The sequence below is a fragment of the Schistocerca gregaria genome, chromosome 8 (genome assembly GCF_023897955.1).
Source record: "Schistocerca gregaria isolate iqSchGreg1 chromosome 8, iqSchGreg1.2, whole genome shotgun sequence".
Taxonomy (NCBI): Eukaryota; Metazoa; Arthropoda; class Insecta; order Orthoptera; family Acrididae; genus Schistocerca; species Schistocerca gregaria.
In genome coordinates, this window is record NC_064927.1 from 163,502,199 (window position 1) to 163,525,748 (window position 23,550).

The 23,550-nt window shown below is 38.3% G+C and overlaps 1 protein-coding gene across 1 annotated transcript in view; it reads left to right on the forward strand.

Moving 5' to 3' along the window:
- Positions 1-10,383, forward strand: part of LOC126285375 (sepiapterin reductase-like) — a 136,860-nt gene extending 126,477 nt beyond the window's left edge. The window contains exon 3 of the mRNA XM_049984701.1: positions 7,692-10,383. Within this exon, the coding sequence (XP_049840658.1) occupies positions 7,692-8,233 (542 nt within the window). The 3' untranslated portion in view covers positions 8,234-10,383. The remainder of the gene's footprint in view (positions 1-7,691) is intronic.
- Positions 10,384-23,550: the final 13,167 nt, after the last annotated feature.

Consider the following 23,550-nt stretch of genomic DNA (forward strand, 5'->3'; position numbering starts at 1 on the left):
TTTGAATTTTTATTTATTTATTGCCTTTTTTTATAAAAAGCCATAACTCAAATTCTAATCATGCAATTAATCTGAAAGTTTTATTGTAAAGTTCTGAGAAGGTTATAAGACCACTGAACTACAGTTATTAATTTATGGTACAAATTGTATCATTAACAAAGTTTTTAATTTTGCACATCCAAAATTAACTTTTTGTTCGACATACAATCATTTAAAAATTAGAATATGATTGCAGGATCTCATATTTTTTAGTTCCAGAAAGACAGCAACACGTTGCGAACAGTTCCTGAAAATTTTGTGGCATAGCACATGTACTTTTTGAGAAAAGTCTTCTAATAATGTAAAAAAGTGTAAGTAAGAGAGAATAACGTTCAAAAATTTTCTTCTTATACTTCATGTGGTAAGCTTGCCTCAGTTTTAAAATCCTCTGTACTACTCCTCATCCTTCAGGTTTTTCTTCGCTCCTCTTTGAATATACCTGGCCTGTATTTGTAGGTAAGGCTCTGATCTGTTAGCTTTCTTGACCCTGCTTTTGTCAATAGTGTAAAATGCTTTTGTTGTAAACACACCAGGATCTATACCAGCTTGCTTCAGAACTTCAGGTCTGCAATTGTTTCCATTATTGCAACATGAAACTTCATCAAATACACCTACTTTGAGTACTTAAACTTCATAGAATGTTCGTTTTGAGCATCTAATCCAAATTAAATTATCCAGCCTTTCATTTGCATTTTGTGTCTTTTCATGAAGACACTTCCTCAATAAATCAGGGTTTGCAAGAAAGCTGAATGTGGGCTTAATTGCATTCATAACATGTTCTGGTAATGAGTGTCTATGTCAATAAAGTCTCATTTCTGTTGTTGAACTTACTCCAATTGTCTTTCGGACACAGATTGTGTATTGGTGTTTGGCCAGTGGGTAATTTATGGGAAAAAAATACCCACAGCACGCCTCATTGCCTCTAAATTATGTGTGATTTTCCTGATAGCTCTTTCATAAAATAATTGAAGAGAATCAGTTTCTTTCAGAGTAAGCCTGCCTTTTTCTCATAATGGTTTTCCATCCTCATGTACTTTACGTTTCTTCTCCTTCAGCAAGTGAAGAAGCCTACCACCAAGCCTCTTTTGGATGTGGCCAACACATCCCAACTTTTCTTTTGTCGTATTGTCTGGATTTTTATCTGTTATACCTTTGAACAAGGAGTAGTCCCCATCACCAAGGTATTTAGTATATCTAACATTATACTAGTTCTCAGATCTCGAACATCCTCACAACTGCAGCAGCCTCCATGCCCCCACTTGAGCCACTGTAATTTTTAGAGCATGCTACTGCATGCTTTTCTTGCCACAGTTTCTGACTGTTTTCATTGTTGGACGTTTTCCTTGTTGCACACTGTTTGCAGTATTTAGACATAATTTCTACATCTAAAACTTTACCTGAGTCAATACCAACGGGCACACAGTTTTAATCTGCCAGGAAGTTTCATATCAGCGCACACTCCGCTGCAGAGTGAAAATCTCATTCTGAATACCAATAATAGATGCAACTCCATATGGAGATGTGTGACCCCTTTTCATCCAGGTCCCATCTACAGACTCGCACAGGTCAGTAACATTTGTAGGAGATTCACTGTCATGAATATCTACTCCAGGATCTATTTCTTTTTGGTTTATTTCCACCAATCACTCCACTGCTATCTTCATAGAAACTTTGGTAGTATTGCATACAACATGAGACATTTATTTATTTATTTTTTCAAATCTTGCACAAGTTGGAGGCATTTTCAGAAAACCGCACAATAAATTACCTCCTCCCCTGCCCTGTCCGAGGCATCTCAGAGCATATGTTGACCTAAAACTGCTTTCATAGGTACCAGTGTCATTCCTTTGGAGGAGGAAAATGAAAATTCGTATCCACACAAATTACTAATTAATTTAAAATCACAAGCTATTCCCAATCTTCTTTCTTCAACAAGAATCATGCATTCCATATTTTTACAGCTTACACAGGAACGTGAAAACTTTATAGCCTGGCAGAGAGGCTTTAAATCAATAAGTTGGAATCCAATGGAATCCATATCATCATTGTCACACCTGTAAAATTCCCCTGTACCCAGTTTTGATGCTGAAGCTGAGATCTTATGTTCTTCATTTTGAGCTGCTTCCTCTTTTTTGTTGATAAAATGATTTCCATGAAGCCTCCATTTCCTAAACAGTTTTTCCACCATACATTATGCATAAATCTTGACTTCCATCTACAGGTTTGAGAATTCAACCTTAACATTTCTACTAAAATGTGTTAGTATTGTCAAACTGTAAATAAACCACATGCAAGAAAGTTTTCAGGGAAATATATAAATGTCAGCCAGAGATATAGATGTCAGCCACAGGTATTGAAAGAAAATAGCCTTCGCAATGACAAAAATTCTGCTGAAGTAAGCAGTTTCCCAAGTGTCAGAAGAGGTGGGAGTGGCTTGCAGTGCAGAGTCAATCAGTTTACCAATTTAAAAGCATTTCTAAAGCTGCTATCATGATAAAATTCACACACAACATACATTAATCTGTGTAGATCAAGAAAATAAATTTTTGAAAAATGGATTTTTTGGACCAAAATCCATTACATCCCCCCTTAATGTCAGTACATCATCAATCTGTTGCCCATGGTACTTTTGCAGAAGTGCATGATATTCAGGCACTTGAAGTTTATTACATGGAATGTTTATAGGAACCATCATGGAAAATATTGTTTGAGTTTGGAGTCTTTCAAATTTGCATCTGTAACATTCATTTTTTTAATGATTGGATAGTGTTGTTATTTGTGTGTGCATCACTATGTATATCTTCCTGAAGTTGGGGCTTCATAGCACCCTTGATATGGTTGTTGCATTCTCGACATAGAACAATCCCTCTCTCAGGGGTGAACAGTTTGTTACCAAGGATCTTAATTTGGATGTTAATTATAATGCAACAGGGGTAAGAAATACTATTTTGCAAACTTTTCTTGGCATGTGCACATTCCCTAGTTCTAGCTCAGTGGCTGTTAGTCTTTCTGTCCCGTTGCCAATCTTGACTGCACACAAACCTGTTTTATACACTAAAGAATGGTGGCTACAATGCCACACACAGTATTGCTATTGTATCTGCTTTACTATTAAGAACTAAAATGCCAAACCTTAATATCCAACCACATTCATAGCACTGGAATGTGGTTTTTAGATTTAGTTTACTTACTGTTATCAACTCAGATTCAGATATTTTTTCTGAAATAGAAGCCTACTGAGGTTGTAGAGAAATATGTAGATGAGTGCAAAGCAATAATATGTAATTTTACATAGCATAATGTTAAAATATGTAAAAACAAGTAATATAATGAAATACATAAAAAAATATTTTGATAAAATGAAGTATTTCATTGCTGGCAGCTGAATTCGTGAACATTTACACTTCTCACATGTCCATGAACAAAGGAAAAGAATGCTTAATTACATAAAAATTGGGGCTGTAATAATAGCTTTGTAAGGCTTTACTGCCAATCTTAATTTTTATAAAATTCTTCTGCATTTTAGGCTGCATCATGTTGTAAAATGATGTACCAGTGTTTTAGTGATTACATTGATGAACACCAGTTATTTGCTTGTTCTATGGAGCATCATTGTAACTTTTCACTATGATATGAAATAAAGTTGGTTTTCCACTTGGGACACTGACTAAAATGTTCTTCATTCTGCCGACAAGATGCAGGCTGCAACATAGTAATTAATAATGGAACTTAACCCTCTTAGTACCATTGTCATTGATACAACCCCACAATGACAACATAAATCTGTATCTTCTGTGCTTCCAAAATTTTTAATACATGACATTCTCCATCTGAGTCAGTTGTATCCAATGATGTTTTGTTCATTTTTATATTTACACACACTAAAATCTATTCAGTTTTTACACAGAGTAACGCTGGGGTCAGTATGATGCCAGTTTAAATTGTTTTTTCTTGAATGTAGCATTTATAAAAATAGAATTACTATCATGTTGAACACCTGAAATATGTGTTTTTATATTCATTAAAATTTCTACCGATATATCCCATGTAAATTACTTTCGGCCTTTATGACCCCAGTGGTACCCTAACGAAAAGGAAACATTCTGGTAGTAGGAGGGTTAAAGCAGCTATTATGAACTGGCACATCTGTACAGTATGGTCTTGATTCATTGTACATGATCTATGAAATATGATATTTGGTTATTGTTATAGTTAAGCCTGTACTATGATTTGGGTTTAGAAATCAGTTAAACAGTGGGCCATAAGATTACCATATGGGTCATTTCTAGCCTTTTTAACAGTTCTTGTGTAGTTGCAGTGTTTTTTTTTGACTGGCATGGTGGATGTTCTAGAGTGCGGGGACACATGAAGAAATGTACGATGAAATAAAAGAAATTATTAACATAGTGAAGGGAGACGAAAATTTAATAGTAATGGGTGACTGGAATTCGAGTGTAGGAAAAGGGAGAGAAGGAAACATAGTAGGTGAATATGGATTGGGGCTAAGAAATGAAAGAGGAAGCCGCCTGGTAGAATTTTGCACAGAGCTCAACTTAATCATAGCTAACACTTGGTTTAAGAATCATGAAAGAAGGTTGTATACGTGGAAGAACCCTGGATATACTAAAAGATATCAGATAGATTATATAATGGTAAGACAGAGATTTAGGAACCAGGTTTTAAGTTGTAAGACATTTCCAGGGGCAGATGTGGACTCTGACCACAATCTATTGGTTATGACCTGTAGATTTTAACTGAAGAAACTGCAAAAATGTGGGAAATTAAGGAGATGGGACCTGGATAAACTGAAAGAACCAGAGGTTGTACAGAGTTTCAGAGAGAGCATAAGGGAACAATTGACAGGAATAGGGGAAAGAAATACAGTAGAAGAAGAATGGGTAGCTCTGAGGGATGTAGTAGTGAAGGCAGCAGAGGATAAAGTAGGTACAAAGACGAGGGCTGCTAGAAATCCTTGGGTAACAGAAGAAATATTGCATTTAATTGATGAAAGGAGAAAATATAAAAATGCAGTAAATGAAGCAGGCAAAAAGGAATACAAACGTCTCAAAAATGAGATCGACAGGAAGTGCAAAATGGCTAAACAGGGATGGCTAGAGGACAAATGTAAGGATGTAGAAGCTTATCTCACTAGGGGTAAGATAGATACTGCCTACAGGAAAATTAAAGAGACCTTTGGAGAGAAGAGAACCACGTGTATGAATATCAAGAGCTCGGATGGCAGCCCAGTTCTAAGCAAAGAAGGGAAGGCAGAAAGGTGGAAGGAGTATATAGAAGGTTTATACAAGGGCGGTGTACTTGAGGACAATATTATGGAAATAGAAGAGGATGTAGATGAAGACGAAATGGGAGATACGATACTGTGTGAAGAGTTTGACAGAGCACTGAAAGACCTGAGTCGAAACAAGGCCCCCGGAGTAGACAACATTCCATTAGAACTACTGACGGCCTTGGGAGAGCCAGTCATGACAAAACTCTACCAGCTGGTGAGCAAGATGTATGAGACAGGCGAAATACCCTCAGAGTTCAAGAAGAATATAATAATTCCAATCCCAAAGAAAGCAGGTGCTGACAGATGTGAAAATTACCGAACTATCAGTTTAATAAGCCACGGCTGCAAAATACCAACGCGAATTCTTTACAGACGAATGGAAAAACTGGTAGATGCAGACCTCGGGGAAGATCAGTTTGGATTCCGTCGAAATGTTGGAACACGTGAGGCAATACTGACCTTACGACTTATCTTAGAAGAAAGATTAAGAAAAGGCAAACCTACGTTTCTAGCATTTGTAGACTTAGAGAAAGCTTTTGACAATGTTGACTGGAATACTCTTTTTCAAATTCTAAAGGTGGCAGGGGTAAAATACAGGGAGTGAAAGGCTATTTATAATTTGTATAGAAACCAGATGGCAGTAATAAGAGTCGAGGGGCATGAAAGGGAAGCAGTGGTTGGGAAAGGAGTGAGACAGGGTTGTAGCCTCTACCCGATGTTATTCAATCTGTATATTGAGCAAGCAGTAAAGGAAACAAAAGAAAAATTTGGAGTAGGTACTAAAATTCATGGAGACGAAGTAAAAACTTTGAGGTTCGCCGATGACATTGTAATTCTGTCAGAGACGGCAAAGGACTTGGAAGAGCAGTTGAACGGAATGGACAGTGTCTTGAAAGGAGGATATAAGATGAACATTAACAAAAGCAAAACGAGGATAATGGAATGTAGTCAAATTAAATCGGGTGATGCTGAGGGAATTGGATTAGGAAATGAGACACTTAAAGTAGTAAAGGAGTTTTGCTATTTAGGAAGTAAAATAACTGATGATGGTCGAAGTAGAGAGGATATAAAATGTAGACTGGCAATGGCAAGGAAAGCGTTTCTGAAGAAGAGAAATTTGTTAACATCGAATATAGATTTATGTATCAGGAAGTCGTTTCTGAAAGTATTTGTTTGGAGTGTAGCCATGTATGGAAGTGAAACATGGACAATAACTAGTTTGGACAAGAAGAGAATAGAAGCTTTCGAAATGTGGTGCTACAGAAGAATACTGAAGATAAGGTGGATAGATCACGTAACTAATGAGGAGGTATTGAATAGGATTGGGGAGAAGAGAAGTTTGTGGCACAACTTGACTAGAAGAAGGGATCGGTTGGTAGGACATGTTTTGAGGCATCAAGGGATCACAAATTTAGCATTGGAGGGCAGCGTGGAGGGTAAAAATCGTAGAGGGAGACCGAGAGATGAGTACACTAAGCAGATTCAGAAGGATGTAGGTTGCAGTAGGTACTGGGAGATGAAGCAGCTTGCACAGGATAGAGTGGCATGGAGAGCTGCATCAAACCAGTCTCAGGACTGAAGACAACAACAACAACAACAACAACAACAACAATGGAGCATCATTGTAACTTTTCACTATGATATGAAATAAAATTGGTTTTCCACTTGGGACACTGACTAAAATGTTCTTCATTCTGCCGACAAGATGCAGGCTGCAACATAGTAATTAATAATGGAACTTAACCCTCTTAGTACCGTTGTCATTGATACAACCCCACAATGACAACATAAATATGTATCTTCGGTGCTTCCAAAATTTTAAATACATGACGTTCTCCATCTGAGTCAGTTGTATCCAATGATGTTTTGTTCATTTTTATATTTACACACACTAAAATCTATTCAGTTTTTACACAGAGTAACGCTGGGGTCAGTATGATGCCAGTTTAAATTGTTTTTTCTTGAATGTAGCATTTATAAAAATAGAATTACTATCATGTTGAACACCTGAAATATGTGTTTTTATATTCATTAAAATTTCTACCGATGTATCCCATGTAAATTACTTTCGGCCTTTATGACCCCAGTGGTACCCTAACGAAAAGGAAACATTCTGGTAGTATGAGGGTTAAAGCAGCTATTATGAACTGGCACATCTGTTCAGTATGGTCTTGATTCATTGTACATGATCTATGAAATATGATATTTGGTTATTGTTATAGTTAAGCCTGTACTATGATTTGGGTTTAGAAATCAGTTAAACAGTGGGCCATAAGATTACCATATGGGTCATTTCTAGCCTTTTTAACAGTTCTTGTGTAGTTGCAGTGTTGTTTTTTGACTGGCATGGTGGATGTTCTAGAGTGCGGGGACACAGCAGACTACGAGGTGGCCATGATCGTGCACAGTGCTGGCTCTGTTGGTGACCTGTCAGAGGGTACTGCACAGTTAGCAGACAGTGCCAAATGGACCTCTTACTTGGCACTTAATGTGTCTTCCGCTGCAGTGCTGACCGCGCAGTTCCTGGCTCTGCTACCACAGGGGGATGATGGCCCACGGCGTTACATCGTCAACATCACATCTCTAGCTGCTGTGGAACCCTTCCCATCTTTGGGGTACTATTGTGTGGGCCGTGCTGCTCGTCAGATGTACTTCTCAGTTCTGGCTGCTGAGAATGCATCACTGGCTGTGCTAAACTATTCACCTGGTGTTGTGGACACAGACATGGTGGCTAGTATAGAAAATGGTGCCTCAGACCCAGCCATCCGTAACAGCTTCTCGGATATGCGCAAGCGTGGTGACATTGTTTCCCCGGAGAAGACAGCTGCACGTCTGGCTGCTGTGCTGGAGACAGGTGCCTTCCAGTCAGGGAAGCGCATTGACTACTATGACCTCAAGGACTAAATGCCTTAGCTTCCTCTCTCTGCTGTGCCTAGCTGTAGCGAATCATGAAGTGCCAGTCTGATACACTATAGTAATAAACGAGGTGTGTATTTTCAAAACTGGACAAGTGACTTCTAACATATGTCGAATGAGGAGGGGGGGGGGGGGGGGGGGGGAGGAGAATAATTGCCTGGAAATAACAGTGTGAGACATTCATACTGTACAGCAGTAATTACTCTATAACTATCCTGCGACGGTGCAGAATTCCTACTGCTCACTTGTCCATTATGGCTGGTAGTGTTGTTGTTGGGAGAACTGATGCAAAATTTGGAGTAATTCAGAGAAGACTGTGACTAGCTGAGTAATTGAATAGATATGCGAAGCATATTCAGGTAGCATAATTGATAGCTCACCCTCTGTAAACTACAGGTACTCAAATTTGAGTTATGTTCCAGCACATTTCTTCACTTATGATATGTTGCCAACTGGTGTTTATTATTTCTGGTAATGAATAACAAGGAGAAGTGAATCTTTATACAGTAAAATGTTAAATCATGGAATCATTAATGTGTGCTCCTTTGAAGGCACATCATTGCATTTATCCATTCCTGAAACAGGGCTCTCGGAATCATGTCCACAGTCTGGATATTTGTGTGTGGGAGGATGCCTTCTATTCATGTGTTAATATATGATTATAAATATGAATATGAATGACAGGTATACAAAACAGTGAATTTCTGTCTTGTTTGAAAACTGTAGTCCATACTGAAGGTCTACTGATATCATCCAAATAGCACATAATTTACAACTACATGAATTTTAAAAAAAATCTTACTGTCCACATCAATAATAATGAACAATGAACTCTTAAATAATGCCACATAGTTGTAAAGAAGTAATCTAAAATTACCTGAACCAAGTCTTGTTACAAACAATTTTTCCTTTCCTTTTGTGCATTTACATTTTTGAATTCACGCAATTCCACAACACTGTTCAATGCTGAAACACACATTCTTGTGGTGGTTAGTTTAAATACATAAAAGACAAAACTTGCAGCACAAATTAATCACAGATCTCATGTAATCATAAAATTATGTGTAAATAGCAGAAATTACATTTTTTGCTATCATGTGATGTCTGATGATCATTAGTGTTGTCTAAATAACCTGCTTTTAAAATGCACACGTGATTTATACATGTACTACACAACCACATGTGGTTTGGTGGAGGTGGAGGGGCCCTGTTAAGTTATGTGGCCTATACTTGCATGAGTTGTGTGCAGATATCCAGCCCACATGGTATCATGCATGACTCCCAGTTTTAATGTTTGTGAACAAAACCAGTTTTGAAAATATATATCTCAAATACCAATAAGCATTTCTTCATTATATCATAACATCATAACCTGTGTCTCACTGTAAATCATTTCTCAGACAAAACTATTCGTTTTTCACAAAGCAGTGAAGTAAGAAATATAATGTTCATTTGTCCAATGAGTATCTCAGACATGAATTTTTTCAGATATGTTATTCCTGCATGATTAATAAGGGGCTTTGTGTGTTACAACTAAGGAAAGGAATAATGAGAGCTTGAAAGGTCAATATATTTGAGGTGTAAGTTCAGAGAAAGGTGGTTGGAATATTTATTTGGCATAAACTGCAAATGACAAAGGTTTTAGACTGAACTTGACTTTCATCTCAATGCACAACTCACCAGGCTGCAGAAATGCTGAAACTGATTATTTAATGTTTACTGTAAGCTCTAAATTCTGTCTGCCCATCCTGATATCAAAATAAAAACACCAAAATGGAATCCTGACATCATTGCAATCTTCTATCTGTGCTTAAAGTGTCAAAATTTGTACAAATTGTTATATTATAATCTTCATTACAAGTCCAGCATAGAAAATCTTCTGTTGCACGACTCTTGTCAAAAACATCCAAAGGAGGAAATGTATTTAATTACTGGTTCATCATAAAATGCCAAGAAAACAATATATTAATTTCCCTGCTGTGTGTGCAACCTAAATGCATCAGATCATTGTAACTCCCGTTTCTCTGCTTAGCACTGAAACACCATTTCAAATTTCTTAACTACTATCCAAATAAAATTAACATTTCATTTTGCTTGTAAGAGAAATAAAAATAAAATTTACTGTTCTGCAATCTAAACTTAATTGTTCTTCATGTTCCACACTGTGGTGTGTACACAGAATTACTCTGGTACAAAATCTGCTCAGAAAATAACTTGACTAAAGTTTACTTGATGCTTCTGTTCAGTACAGTGTACTTTCCCTGAGAAAGGTCAGTAGTTGAGATCTCTAGGTTGCATAATACATACGTGGGCAATTGCCCTAAGCTGCTTTCTCATCAAGATTGAATGCTCCTTTTTTCATGTGTGGTCCTTTTGTAGTGTGTAATATAAGGTTAAAATACAGTATTTTGTTGATCCACAGTTCTCCTTCAAATTTTGAGTGGAGCTCAGCTAATCTGGAATTGGCAACAGTATTGCAGCAGAGCTTTTATGGATGTGTCCTTTCACAAAATTACAAGTTCTGGGATGGCACATAATGCTGAAGATGGGTTGAGAGGAGCTGGATCATGAACTATGTTCTGGATGTCCATTAAAAAGCAAAATGGCAGATTCAGTGAATAGTGTGAATCAACTTTTGAATGTTTCCCATTATGTGGTCAGATGATAGCAGATATGTAATGCTGAACATAATCGCTGTGCAAGAAATCATTCCTGAAGATTTACCAGTGAGGAAAATGGGGTGCCAAACTTGCCGCCAAAGCTTTGGCCTATGAGCAGAGTGATACATGTGTTCTTTTTGTCAAGAACTTCTGAACTGGCCCTGATTTATTAGGCAGCGAATTACACAACTTGGATTTTTAGAATGTGATCCAGGGATAAAAATGGCAGACGCTGCCCTCTTTGTACCCATTAATGGGCACATGTGCCAAAGGTGATTGCAAAAGCCATGTTAATTGTGTTTCACTGCAAGAGTTTCATTCATCATGAGTATGCACCCAAGAGGCAAAAAGTGAATAATGCTTTTTACATCAAAGTAATTCAAACTCTGAAAGGAAGGGTCAACCAAAACAGGACAGACATTGTCACTTTAACAACAGTCTTAGCTTCACATAAAAGTTGTATGAGCATATCATTTAAACAACATTGCACCACTGGTGCAATACCCATACAGTCCCAGTTTGTTTCCTAGACTCCTTACTGTTTTCTCATGTGAAAGAAGCGAGGAAAGGCTGGAGTTTTGGAACTGTGGAAAATGCGAGTGTCATTGATTAGGGCTCTAATTGTTCTGTGAAGGGCTCCCAAGATGTGTCTCTTCATACTTTCATGGCATATTGACTTGTAAGTTGATGAAACCTTTGTAGTGGAGTTCCATGGTGAGAATGAATTACCCGAATTTTTATACCATGGTAATCAGTTTACAACGGAAGCCAAAAAGGGGAGCTACCTTCGAGTCTTGGATGTTTGGTTCATTGCAAATGTAGTGGCATCTTGAAACACACAGTTTATCACAAACTGACTCCTATGGACTTACATTTACATGCCAATAACTGTCACCACACCTTCTTAAAACTTGAGTTTTTAGTGCATGTAGCATTGCTGACGAGTCATCTGTGGGATCAGCTTCTATGTTTAAAAAGACTTTTTGAGGCAAATTGGTACACTCCATAACACATACACAAGGCACTACAGAGAAAACTAAAGTTGAATGAGGAAGATGAGGTACAAAGAGTTAGAAAATCTGTCATCAGAAGTAGAGTGAATCCTCACCAAGTATAAAGTTAATGTGATCTTTTGCTCTTCACTGAAGACAGCAGCACTCTTGAATGCCATCAAAGGTAACTTGGCGTTCCACAAGGCCGGCTTTGCAAGATTTGCTGTGAATGTTGCCTTTCATACATCAAGCAGATAATGCGTGTCATCGATGAGAGATGCATGTAACACTGAAGGATGCAGTTCTTACAGCCCAATAAATTGGCTGTGGCAGAGCACTGCATCAAAACTGGCCATTGTATTCTGTATGATGATGTCAAAATTCAAGTGTGTTTCATAATTCTAGAACACTATGTTGAAGAAATCAATGGAAATAAGTTAAGTGAATGAATGATTTAAATAATAGCGATAGCCATATCAACCTGGGCAAAGTGTGTGATCCAGCACTGTCCTTGTTCAAACTGTGAAGAAGTTGCTAAAGTGCAGCTACTATTGGGGCACTGATATTCCAGCATGAATTGAACAACCCATCACAGATTAAATTCATAGAAGGCTCTTTGCTGCCAAACGTAATTGCTGACCCTTGTATATTCTGTGGCCTCAAGTGCAGTGTCACAGACTGTGATGTTTAAAATAATAGATGCAGGTGTTTTATCTTCAGTCAGTCAGTCACCTCACTCAGAAGATTGCCAAAAAGAGTGTGGCTGAACTATCAGTTGAAGAAATGGATTTTATGTGTCTGCACACCACAAGCTAGTGGATCAGTCTTCCAAGATGCCTATCGAGCACAAAAATCATACTGAATAAATTATACTGACTACTGAAGATCTCATTTTGAAGTATTTCAACCATTTATGCTGATATGTTACAAAAATTTAACCCTTTTCATTGCTTTACATTATAGACTGACTTTCTATGCCTCTCATGGTTGTGTAAAAAAATGTTGGTAAAACATATTGTTGTTGATATGGTAGCATGTAAACCAAGAGAAATATTTAGTATAAAAAACTGAGTGCTTAAAATGCTAGAATTTTTATGTTGATGTCATTACAATGTCAGCACCCCATGAATGGCAGAACTTCTAGAAAATTTTGGAAAACAACTGAGAAAGAGACTGAAAAAGCTGACTCTTCTCTGAGAATAACAAAGAGTCCTTAATTACATGTAATTGAGGATTAAGAGAACCAGCCAGAGTAGATCCCATCATGTTTGATTCAGATGTTCACATCTTGCAGCGCTTAGTAACTACAATGCTCAAATGAAGTAGGGGAACACTTGTATCAAAATCTGGTACATTAAGTCTACTTTGACACAGGTGGTACCTGTGGTCTTACTGCATAGCTTGAGATCTTCACTTTTGATGTGTGCAACATTTAAAGTCATGTGCCATCTAATGCTGATGCTGAGTAAGTGTTTAAGAACAACAAACAGTTACTGACATCAGTTTCCTATTAACCCCCCGGGTCAGAAGCAGTGTACCCTGTCAGTGTGCATATAGAGTAAATTCTGTGTGAGAGTGTTCTAGAGGTTTGTGTAATATGTGTCATCAAACTCCAACCTGCAGGCTGCATGCAGTCCAAATCAAGCACCTGTGTGGCTCATGGTTCTCATAACATCATTTGTCTACCAACTAAAAGCCAAATCCCAAAATGTCAACTACTGTTAATTAAAAAAAAAGAGGGTCATTCCAAAAGTAATGCCTTCTATTTTTATTCATGGAAACTACAGGAGGTAAGTAAATCACAACAGCACAGATAAATAGAGCAACATTTCAGCTAAAGACTGTCATTTTTCCACAGTCACCACCATTCATTACGCACTTTTGCCAATGATGAACCAGAGCCTGCATGCTGTGCTTGTAAAAATTGCAAAGAGCTGATGCTAATGACTTTCTTACAGCTTTGACAAAAGCATCCATTTAGAAAATGTACACAATGTAGTCCATCTTACAGAGGCCCAAAGAGATGGAAGTCTCAAGGTGCTAATTTGGGACTGTACGCTGGATGTTGTAAGACAGTCCAGTGAATTCTGCAACGAGTTGCGTGATCGCAAAACTGGTGTGGGGCCTGATAAAGTTATGTTGCAGGTGAATGTTGGTTTTCTTCTTTGGCCTTACCCTGAATATTTGGGCTTTCAGCTTAATCAGCGTCATCTTGTAGCATACTGAATTGACTTTCTCCCATCTCCAGAACATCCAAAAGACCAGACCCTGACTATCCCAGAAGACTGTGCACATCACTTTGCCTGCAGACAGCTGTGTGTTGAATTTCTTCTTTGACGGAAAATTCGCATGTTCCCATTCCGTGGACTCTTTTGGATTTTGGCTCATGGTGGTGACACCATGTCTCATCTCTAATGATGTTGCCATTCAGAAAATACACCTTCAGCTTCATATTGGTCCAGCAGGTCCTGAAAAATTTTCATTTGATGAGGTTTTTGTTCTTCTGTAAGCATCTGCAGGACTCATCTTGCAAAGATTTTGTGATAACAAAGATGTTCTCACATTGCTTCCAAGGCATTACAGCTTACATTCAGTTTTGCACACAATTCTCTGGTTGTTATCCACTGATCAGCATGGATGAGTTGATCAAGGTGAACTTCACTGTGAGGGGGGACAGCTGTGCAGGGTTGACTAGGTGGTGGCTTGTCATGCACACCCTTTTCACCACCTTGAAAATGCTGTACCCATTGAGTCACATTACATCTATATTACCATGTCTATATATCTTCAGAAAGCATCAATGGATTGCAATTGGTGCAGTTTCTTCGCCAGTGAGCGAGTCTATCACACATCGCTGCTTTATAGGTGCCTCCATAACAGACTCCATTTTGGAACACTCGTCTGCTGGTGCCAACTACTGCAGTATAACAGAACCACCTACAAATGGAAGAGGAAGGTTAAAGCATTAGCACTATAATGACATTTGGCATGGACATGCAAAGTCACCACAAAAAATGGAGACCTTCGTTTTGGAACAACCCTCGTACTTACAGAGACAGTATTAAGATGCACTTAATTTTAATGGGTGTTGGTGAATTCAGCCATGAGTTAAACACGCTTAACTCAGGGGCAGGAGGGGAAGTAGCACAGCCACTATGGGGTTAGAGGTTGTGAAAGGGAAATGTTTTATGGTCTGTCTTACAGCAATGACAAGTCGTGGATGTGTGCAACATGTACCTGTCAGATGCTATAGTATAAATTTTTATCAGAAGAAATATGATTTATGAATGCCCATTATGGAGACTGTCATCTTCAAATAAGGTACTTACACATTAAATTAAACAGGGCTGCTGCAATACAACACAGTGAGTGATGTCATATTCAGGACTGCATTTAAAAACAAGTAAAAATGCTGTTATTAATCTGTCATCCACACACACAGTAAAAGAAGCAACAATTCATCACACAACCATAGCATCAAAACTGTTAGCGTTTAGATTGGCAGCAATCTGAAACAGACCATAGTCTACAAGAAGTGTTCCAAATAGTAGCCACATTATCATACCCTTACTAGAGTTTGTCTATTGTGGGTTCATAAAGTACAAATTTATATAGGTAACCAATATTAATACAAGGACAGTCAAAAACTTTTCATTTGGTGGGGTTAATGTGTTGCATATGCAGTATAATGCATCTCTGATGTGGGTATACAAGTGCTGACATGTAGGTAAAGGATTAGTGTGCCATTCACGTCTTCTCTATGTGTGTGCAGTGAACTATGGTGACATTATTATCAAATGTGTCCAAGCAGGACCAGTGTGTTGCTATTCTTTTCTTGGCCACTGTATGACATACACTGGTCAAGATTGAGCGAAGAATGAAGAATACGTATGGGGCAGCAAGGCTGTTGGAAACTGCTGCTCTGGAAGTGTGCACTAAGGGGTACTGCTGCTTGATGGTGATGATGCACATTCCCATATTGCAAATGTTGTAATGCAGAAGTTATGCCAACTCAAGTGGGAGACACTTAAGCACTTGTTCAATAGTCCTCATCTGTCCCCATGTGATTAGTGCCCCTTCAGTCCCTTAAAAAAGGCCTTGAAGGGTTGACAATTTGTATCGGACGAGGGTGTGCAGCAGGTAATTACAGACTTCCTGATGCAGAACAATACCATGTTTTACCAAACTGGTATCTTCAGGCAAACGTATTGGTGGAATAATGGCCTCAATGTTCGTGGCAATTTTGTCTGGCTGTGATTACAATTCTGGATTGTATGTATTTTGAATGGAAAATTTTGGGCACTCCTTGTAGTATGATCAATAAATATGTGGGCCAAGGAACTGGCCCATAATACTTGTACGGGCTCTTGAGCAAAAACATTTGACAACTGCAGACCGAGTGGTATGTGAGAAACTGCCTGAAAACTGCATCCAGGCTGGCCAGCACATTGACCCCTCAATGTTAATCCACCAGGCAGATTTGATCCGATGCTGACATACTTTCCCATCCCTGAAACAGTTGTGTTAATACGCTTAGCTACCCGGGAGCATTTCATCAGAAGGAAGTGAATACCGGTGTTATCTAGTAAAGAAGACAGAAAACAGTTGTTGTTTGTGAACATGGTATTCAACCAATCACATGCAGTGCAACATCTTAACCCATTTCAGGTTGCTAGGGCAAGCTGTTGGATCCAAGAAGGATGGACTGTCCATCTCTTGTGCTGCTGCAAATGCCAGTGTGTCTCCATCTGTCATCCATAGGCTGTGGACGTACTACAGGGAGACAGTTCGGTACAGAAGGCAAATTGGACAAGATTGTGAACACATTACAGTCTGATGTGAAACTGATTTCCAGCCATCTTTGTGTTGAGGCATTTACCACCAGAGCACTGAACAGTGGGAAGGCCCATTGGAGTCACTGTCCCTGATCAGACAATAAGGAATGCATTTTGCGAAAGGACCTCGTGGCCCAGATATCTGGTTCAAGTACACCACTTTACATGGCATCTCTCAACTCACTGTCAGTTCTGGTGCTCACATTTCAACTGGCAAGTTCATCACAGATGAGTCCAGGTTTCCTCTGACACCACGTGATGGCCACATTCATCTGCGGAGATGATGTGGTGAGCAGCACCTGCCAAATGTTGTCAATGGATTTTGCCTAGGTTCTGTGATTGTGTGGTGAGGCATCAGTGTTGACAACTGATTGAGACTTGTTGTCTGTGGTCACCACATTGCCAAGCAGTACATTGAACAGATTCTGTTGGACCATGTGGAGGCTGCTACATATGGTAGTGGCCCCAAATTTCTTCTCATGCATGATAATGCAAAGCCCTGTGTGATGGATGTCACCAGGGATATCTAGCAAAGCCTGGACATTGTAATGATGGAATGGCCAGCTGAGAGTACAGACGTAAATCCCTGAGCATGTGTGGGACATGCTTGACAGGTGTGTTTGTGTTCATTCTGTTACAGCACAAACTCTCAAAGAACTCTAAAAGACTCTCATTGAAGAGTGGGAACTGATACCACAGTGTAACATCTGTAAACTTACAAGGAGCACACCACATAGGCATCATGTCACAATAAACACTCATACAAGTTACTGAAGCTTTCAAAGTCCAATGAAAAACACCCAAGATGCTAGGATGAATGATGGTTTCCACCTTTGGCAGCTGCTGGTCATTTCAGTTTTATCCTGTAAATGAGTGAGAATGTAATAATGCTTTGTAGTGTTCTTAATTTGTGAAAGATAAAAGTATAATTTTGTAAGATACCAAGCCCTCAATTATTGCTCAATGGAGTATGGCAGATGCCTAAGATCATGTTCCTCTGATTCTTTTGAGCAATATATCAGAATAGGTTTTCATGGCTCACTTTATGGGGGAATAAATATGGAAGTGCTGCTCACAAACACTGCAGAAGCAGGTGACACATTGACTAACTGACTGTTAAATGGTATTACTAACTCATGACTTTAGAACTGCTGGCATTTGATCTGTGTGTGAAATGGTTGTGTTGGCTATGGACTGCAGGATTTGGGAACAGTCAGGTTTAGGATTGCTTCACACATTTCACTAAGCTCTTTAGAGCTTGAGAGTAGCCACATTATCATACCATTACTAGAGTTTGTCTATTGTGGGCTCATAAAGTACAAATTTATATAGGTAACCAATATTAATACAAGGACAGGGCTAGGGTTGTCAAAGGCCTTACTACCCTGTCTTTCTGAAATGATAGTGGCATGTCATGACTACGTGCTGACGCCACACTGCTGAAATAGCATGGCAGATGGCATACTACTTGAATCTCTCAGTAGGCCAGTGGCTGCAGGTAAGCATTTGTAAAAGTTAAATGTCTGGTGCCAGATGGCGTCTTTGGTGCAGAGGTCACATGGTGAGGACATATCCACTCCATCAGCTTCATTGGCAGAGAATGCTGCACCACATTATGCTTTCACAAACACATTGCACTGCCAATAGAAATCTTGTATATATACGCCACCAGTGTATTCAGGGCTACGCCAGTGATTCTGCATGCAGCTTGATCAAAGTCAGCTTCTGGATGCCTGCTGACTTCACATCCGATCACAGCCAGATGCCGTGCTGCTCGCTCGTCATCAGCCCACTCTGCCACGGGGCTGTTCTGTATCTCACTGGTGTCTGATTCTGACTGAACTGTGGGTTTGTCTCGGGCTTTCATAGTGAGCTTTGAGCACACAAAGTTGCTTTAAGTGTGGACTTAAGTTTATGCCAGTGTTATTCAGAGAGCTTCTTATATGCTGAGGAAAGCAATATTTCATTGAACAGACTTAATTATTTCATTATACGTCTTTACTAATAGAATGTCCACCAGAAAGTGATTCAGATTGACAGTGGTGATCCAAGAATTAACTGCAATAATGGGAAGAGACTATTTTATTTTGTTCACAGATTTGCAGAAGAGGAAGTGCTGTCAGCTCCATTTTCATCTTCTTTGTTTTTCATGCACTGATAAACCAATTTGTGCCTCAAACATTCAGAAATGAACTTTATTAATAAAATGTGTTTTGCTCTCGATACTTATGTGTTCTAGTTGGAGTGTCCCCACTGAGGGACACTTCAGTTAAAATTATGGTTCAACTGAAAAACTGTTCGAAAAAGTTGGTTGAGGAAATACGTGCAGTGGTCTTGAGTACACTTTGCTACACAAAGTTTGACTGAATAAGAAGTAAAGACAAACCTCCTGCTACTTTTTATTTAAGGATCAACATTGCAAAACTGTAGCATGTAAATACAGGTTGTTGGAGTTGGAGGAGTAGTAAGGATACACTAAGGTTAGCAGAAGTGTGAAGAAAAAAACAGACCAACTTGAAAAAATGGGGTGTAATAAAGAGGTCAGTTTGTGCACAAAATCCTGCACGGGCAACATATTATGCAATTATGGTCAGTTGCAGAGACAGCGTGGCTCAATATTTCTGCTGGGGACTTCTAAGGACTTGTCGAATCCATGTCGTGTTGAGCTGCTGCACAGCACTGGGCACAAGAAAGTCCAACACAATACTAGGAGGTATCCCATGCCTTTCGTCATCTCAGAACAGAAAATCACAGATTGTACACTATGTCCTTGTTCACTTCAAAGAATTTTTTCTCTATGTCATTTATAAAAATCTCTTTTATTCTTCTGGACAGACTGTTGCCCATTGGTAATGTATTCATATGCTGATACAAATGGTTGCTGAACTTGAAGCAGTTGAAAGGGAGCACCAGCTCCAGAAGTTGTCAGCACTACCTCTTACATCTCTGTGAAATTTTTTAAACCAAGCTGTCCCTGATTAGGCACAGGTTTTAGTACTGACACAGAATTGTGTAAATGCAAAGCTTTTTTGTGAGTGTACCTTTGAAAATATTTTTAATTTTTTAATTTCTTATATTTTGTTAGCTTCTACAATGAACATGTTTCTCTTTACATTTCTTTCATCTTAATTGCAGATATGACAGTGGTAAAACTGAAATATCATGATGATTAAAGAAATTTTAATAAGTAATGCAGATAATTTTATTCACAAAGTAAACAATAACAACCCCATGTTGAATTAAAGAATACTATTTGTAAATTTCTTAAAGATGTTGTAAGAAGATGAAATGAAAATTCATTAAGAGAAACAAGTGAAACCATTGAAAGTATTAAGGAAACAAAATTTACATGGGGTAGACACCACATTAAATCATTCCCCTTCCCTGCTCCCTCCCCATCCTGGTGGCAGTCAACACTGTAAGTAAATAACAGATATAAAATTGTACAAACATTCAAAGAGTTTCCTATATTATTATTTAGTTTCTTGTCACAGTTGCATGTATGTTTCTTGATGGTGACTATTTTAGAACAAGTTCATTCATTATTGATCTATTGCCTGTGTCTTTCCATGCAATTGTAAAATAATTCAAGAGAAATATGTTAAAAATTGTTGTTTTCTTACATATACTTTGACTGCCTGTCCTTGGCACAATTAACATCCATGTACAATTTTGTTAAGGACAGACAAGTTGAATGTATACTGCAACAAGAAAACAAAACTTTTATCTAATGCACTGGAATCATTTCATACTTACATGATAAAGATGCATACAATGATTAGAAAATGAGTGGACTAATTCAAAACTACTCACCATTAAGGAATATGTATGCAGCTGTGACAGAAAGCTAAATAAATAAAATATATTTGCTGGTCCTTTATGCCAACAGGATGTTGGAATTGCACAATTTTCTTGAGTGTTGTATAATTTAAAGCATGAATCAAAGGCAAGTGTAAATAATAATGAAAATAACATTCTCGATTTAATGTAATTGGATAAATAAGAAGTCCACTCGCCAAGCAATGGTTGGATAATACACATACAAAGGTTTTAGGTATACAAGCTTTTGGAGCCAGTGGCTACTCCTTCCAGCAGAAGGGTTTAAGAGGAATGAAGGAAAAGACTGGAGAGGTTTAGGGAAAGGGGTACAGTTTGGAAAAGTCACCCAGAATCCCAGATCAGGGGAGACTTACCAGATGGAATGAGAAGGAAAGACTGACCTAGGGTTCTGGGTGACTTTCTGAATTCTACACCTATTTCTAAACCTCTCCAGTCCTTTTCCCTCACCCCTCTTCCTTTGCCTTCAATACTTCTGCTGGAAGAAGGAGCCACTGGCTGCAAAAGCTTGCATATCTAAAACCATTTTTGTATATGTTTTGTTTTACCACCACTTGGTGACTAGATTTTTTTTATATGTCCACTTGCATCATACTGTCAAAAATGAATTATTTTCATTCTTATATTCTGTATTAATATCAGATCAGGTGTATAGTGTGTATCAGAGTACAAAAAATGGGAAGGTACTTGGAGATTGTTTCAATCCAAATAATTAAAGGTGCAAAAAGTTGTACAAGAGGAACTGCAAAATTATTTTCAGTGCTTGCAAAATAAGAAAATATTCCAAACTGGCAGAACACTAATTATTATTTTTCACAGGAGATAGTCATGATATGAATAATTCTCCATAATGTGCAACATATTTACTAAAACTATTGGCAACCAGACAGAAAAAAACATTTAAATTGAGTAAAAGCAGAAGTGGGCTTTAGAAATGGATATACTATGAGGGCAATGGCAAACCACCTCCGCTAGGACCTTGCCTGGTAGGTGGTGTGGGTCTCCCACATCGTCTTCTGTGCTCCTTGGAGTCTGGGACATCACCATAATATTGAGGGGCCAATTGCAAGTTGTGAACAAATTAACAGAACAGTGCTAAGAGTATGAAGTATCAGTTTGTTTGGGAGTAATAGATTTGGGAAAAGTTTTGACTTTGTTTCAACAAACTCTGCCCTGGCAGACTGCCAGAAGCAAGAGTGATTCAACCAACATTAGTATACTGAAAATGTGCACATTAGTGCTTCCATGAGAATTCATAAAGACCTGTGCCTAACAACCTTGTTGTCAACAGGACATTAAACACTAACCTTCCTTTTCCTTCATGAGGTTAGTGAGAAATTGAGATTGAAACAAAAATTAAGCCGTGAAATTTAATGTCACTAAAACTTTTCCCAACAATCCTAGAGAAAGTTTACTTTTCTTTTAACTGCAAAAATAAAGAAGAAATTAAGTGTTAATGGACTACCTTCATTTTGTGGATGACACTGTATTTCTGCCATTATGGAAGATGAGCAACAACAAGAAATGGAAAAACTGAAAATGACCATACTGCCCAAAATTGATGTATTCTTTGCCTTTTTCAACAAGCAAACATTGTTCCTTATTAGGGCTCCCATTTACATAGACAATTAATTGTTACCTATATCTTTTATCTGCCTGTGGTCAACATTACCAGAAATTAAATATGAAATAAGGCCACTAACTTAACAACAAACAAGAATAACTGCCATCAGAAGCAAAAGCCAATTTCACAAGGAGAGGTTCAGTTGTGCTGGTTTATACACTTGGCGGCCCATCGTAAACTCTGAGCTCAGCAGGGAAAGGCACATTCAGCAAAAATTGTTTTCCTCTAAATGGATTTGAACCTAATCTGTGGTGCCATTCATTGTCTGAGATCAATGGACAGCTAACGTGTTTGAGACTGCACCTGTTTGGAAAGGAGAAGCAGGTACAGTAGACCATTGGAATGTATGACAAGTGGGATACCAACTAACTTCATGTGCCACATGCAGATTGTATAAGGGCAGACATTCAAAAACTATCAGAGAATGGCGGTAGCAGAAGAACCAATGTGAAGAGGAAAGAAAGAGGGCTGCAAAAAACCTGAGATATGTAAAGGGGTCTGTAATTGGGGAGAAAATACTACACATTGCCCATCCAGTGAACTAGACCTCAAAACTTCAGAATAAGCCTTGTATGGGGTGATACAAGGTTTCAAAAGGGCTGAAACTCACCAAAGATGGACTGGCTTTCTTACTGGTTGATATTATCAGCTTCTTTGCTTTACAGATGCTTGATGATGTCTTAACTGACCTATTATTTGTGCTGATTTCTTTGCTGATGTACAGTGAAAGTCACGTCTGGTCTTGTGGACCAGCAGTTCCACAATGATCAATCAAATATAGCTGTGTGTCACCATTTGTAACTGTTCCACAGCCATCAGCCAGCTGTATGCCAAATACATTGATGGGCAGTTAATGTTCCACTGCAGCATGATGGAACCACCAGTATACCTACAACTACTGAATGTTCAACATGGGCTCTAAGGTACTGCCATATTTTAACCCTGCTGACTTCTCACACAAACTAGGTGACTTAGATTCACAGCTAAGTTAAAAATAAATCAACTATATAAATATCTTGTATGGGCAAACAATTTATTTTTCTATTGTGTTGTTCTTATACATGCAACAAATGTGGTTATATATTTTTAAGCATTTGGTGAGATGTTCCATTCATACCACAAGTGGCAGATTCAAAATTGGTTGTTGTAAATTTGTGGCCAAAACTGAATCAAAATACGGGATGTATCAAAAAGAATCATCAGATTTGAAACAATCATAACTATTATGTTGTTTGAGTATGGAAAGAGCAAACTGTAGTTTTACATAGTTCTCATTTGGTAGCAGCAGTGTGTGCTCAATTCAGTTCTAATGCAAATAGTGTAAGGACAACACGAAGTGTTTTGTGTTCTACATTTT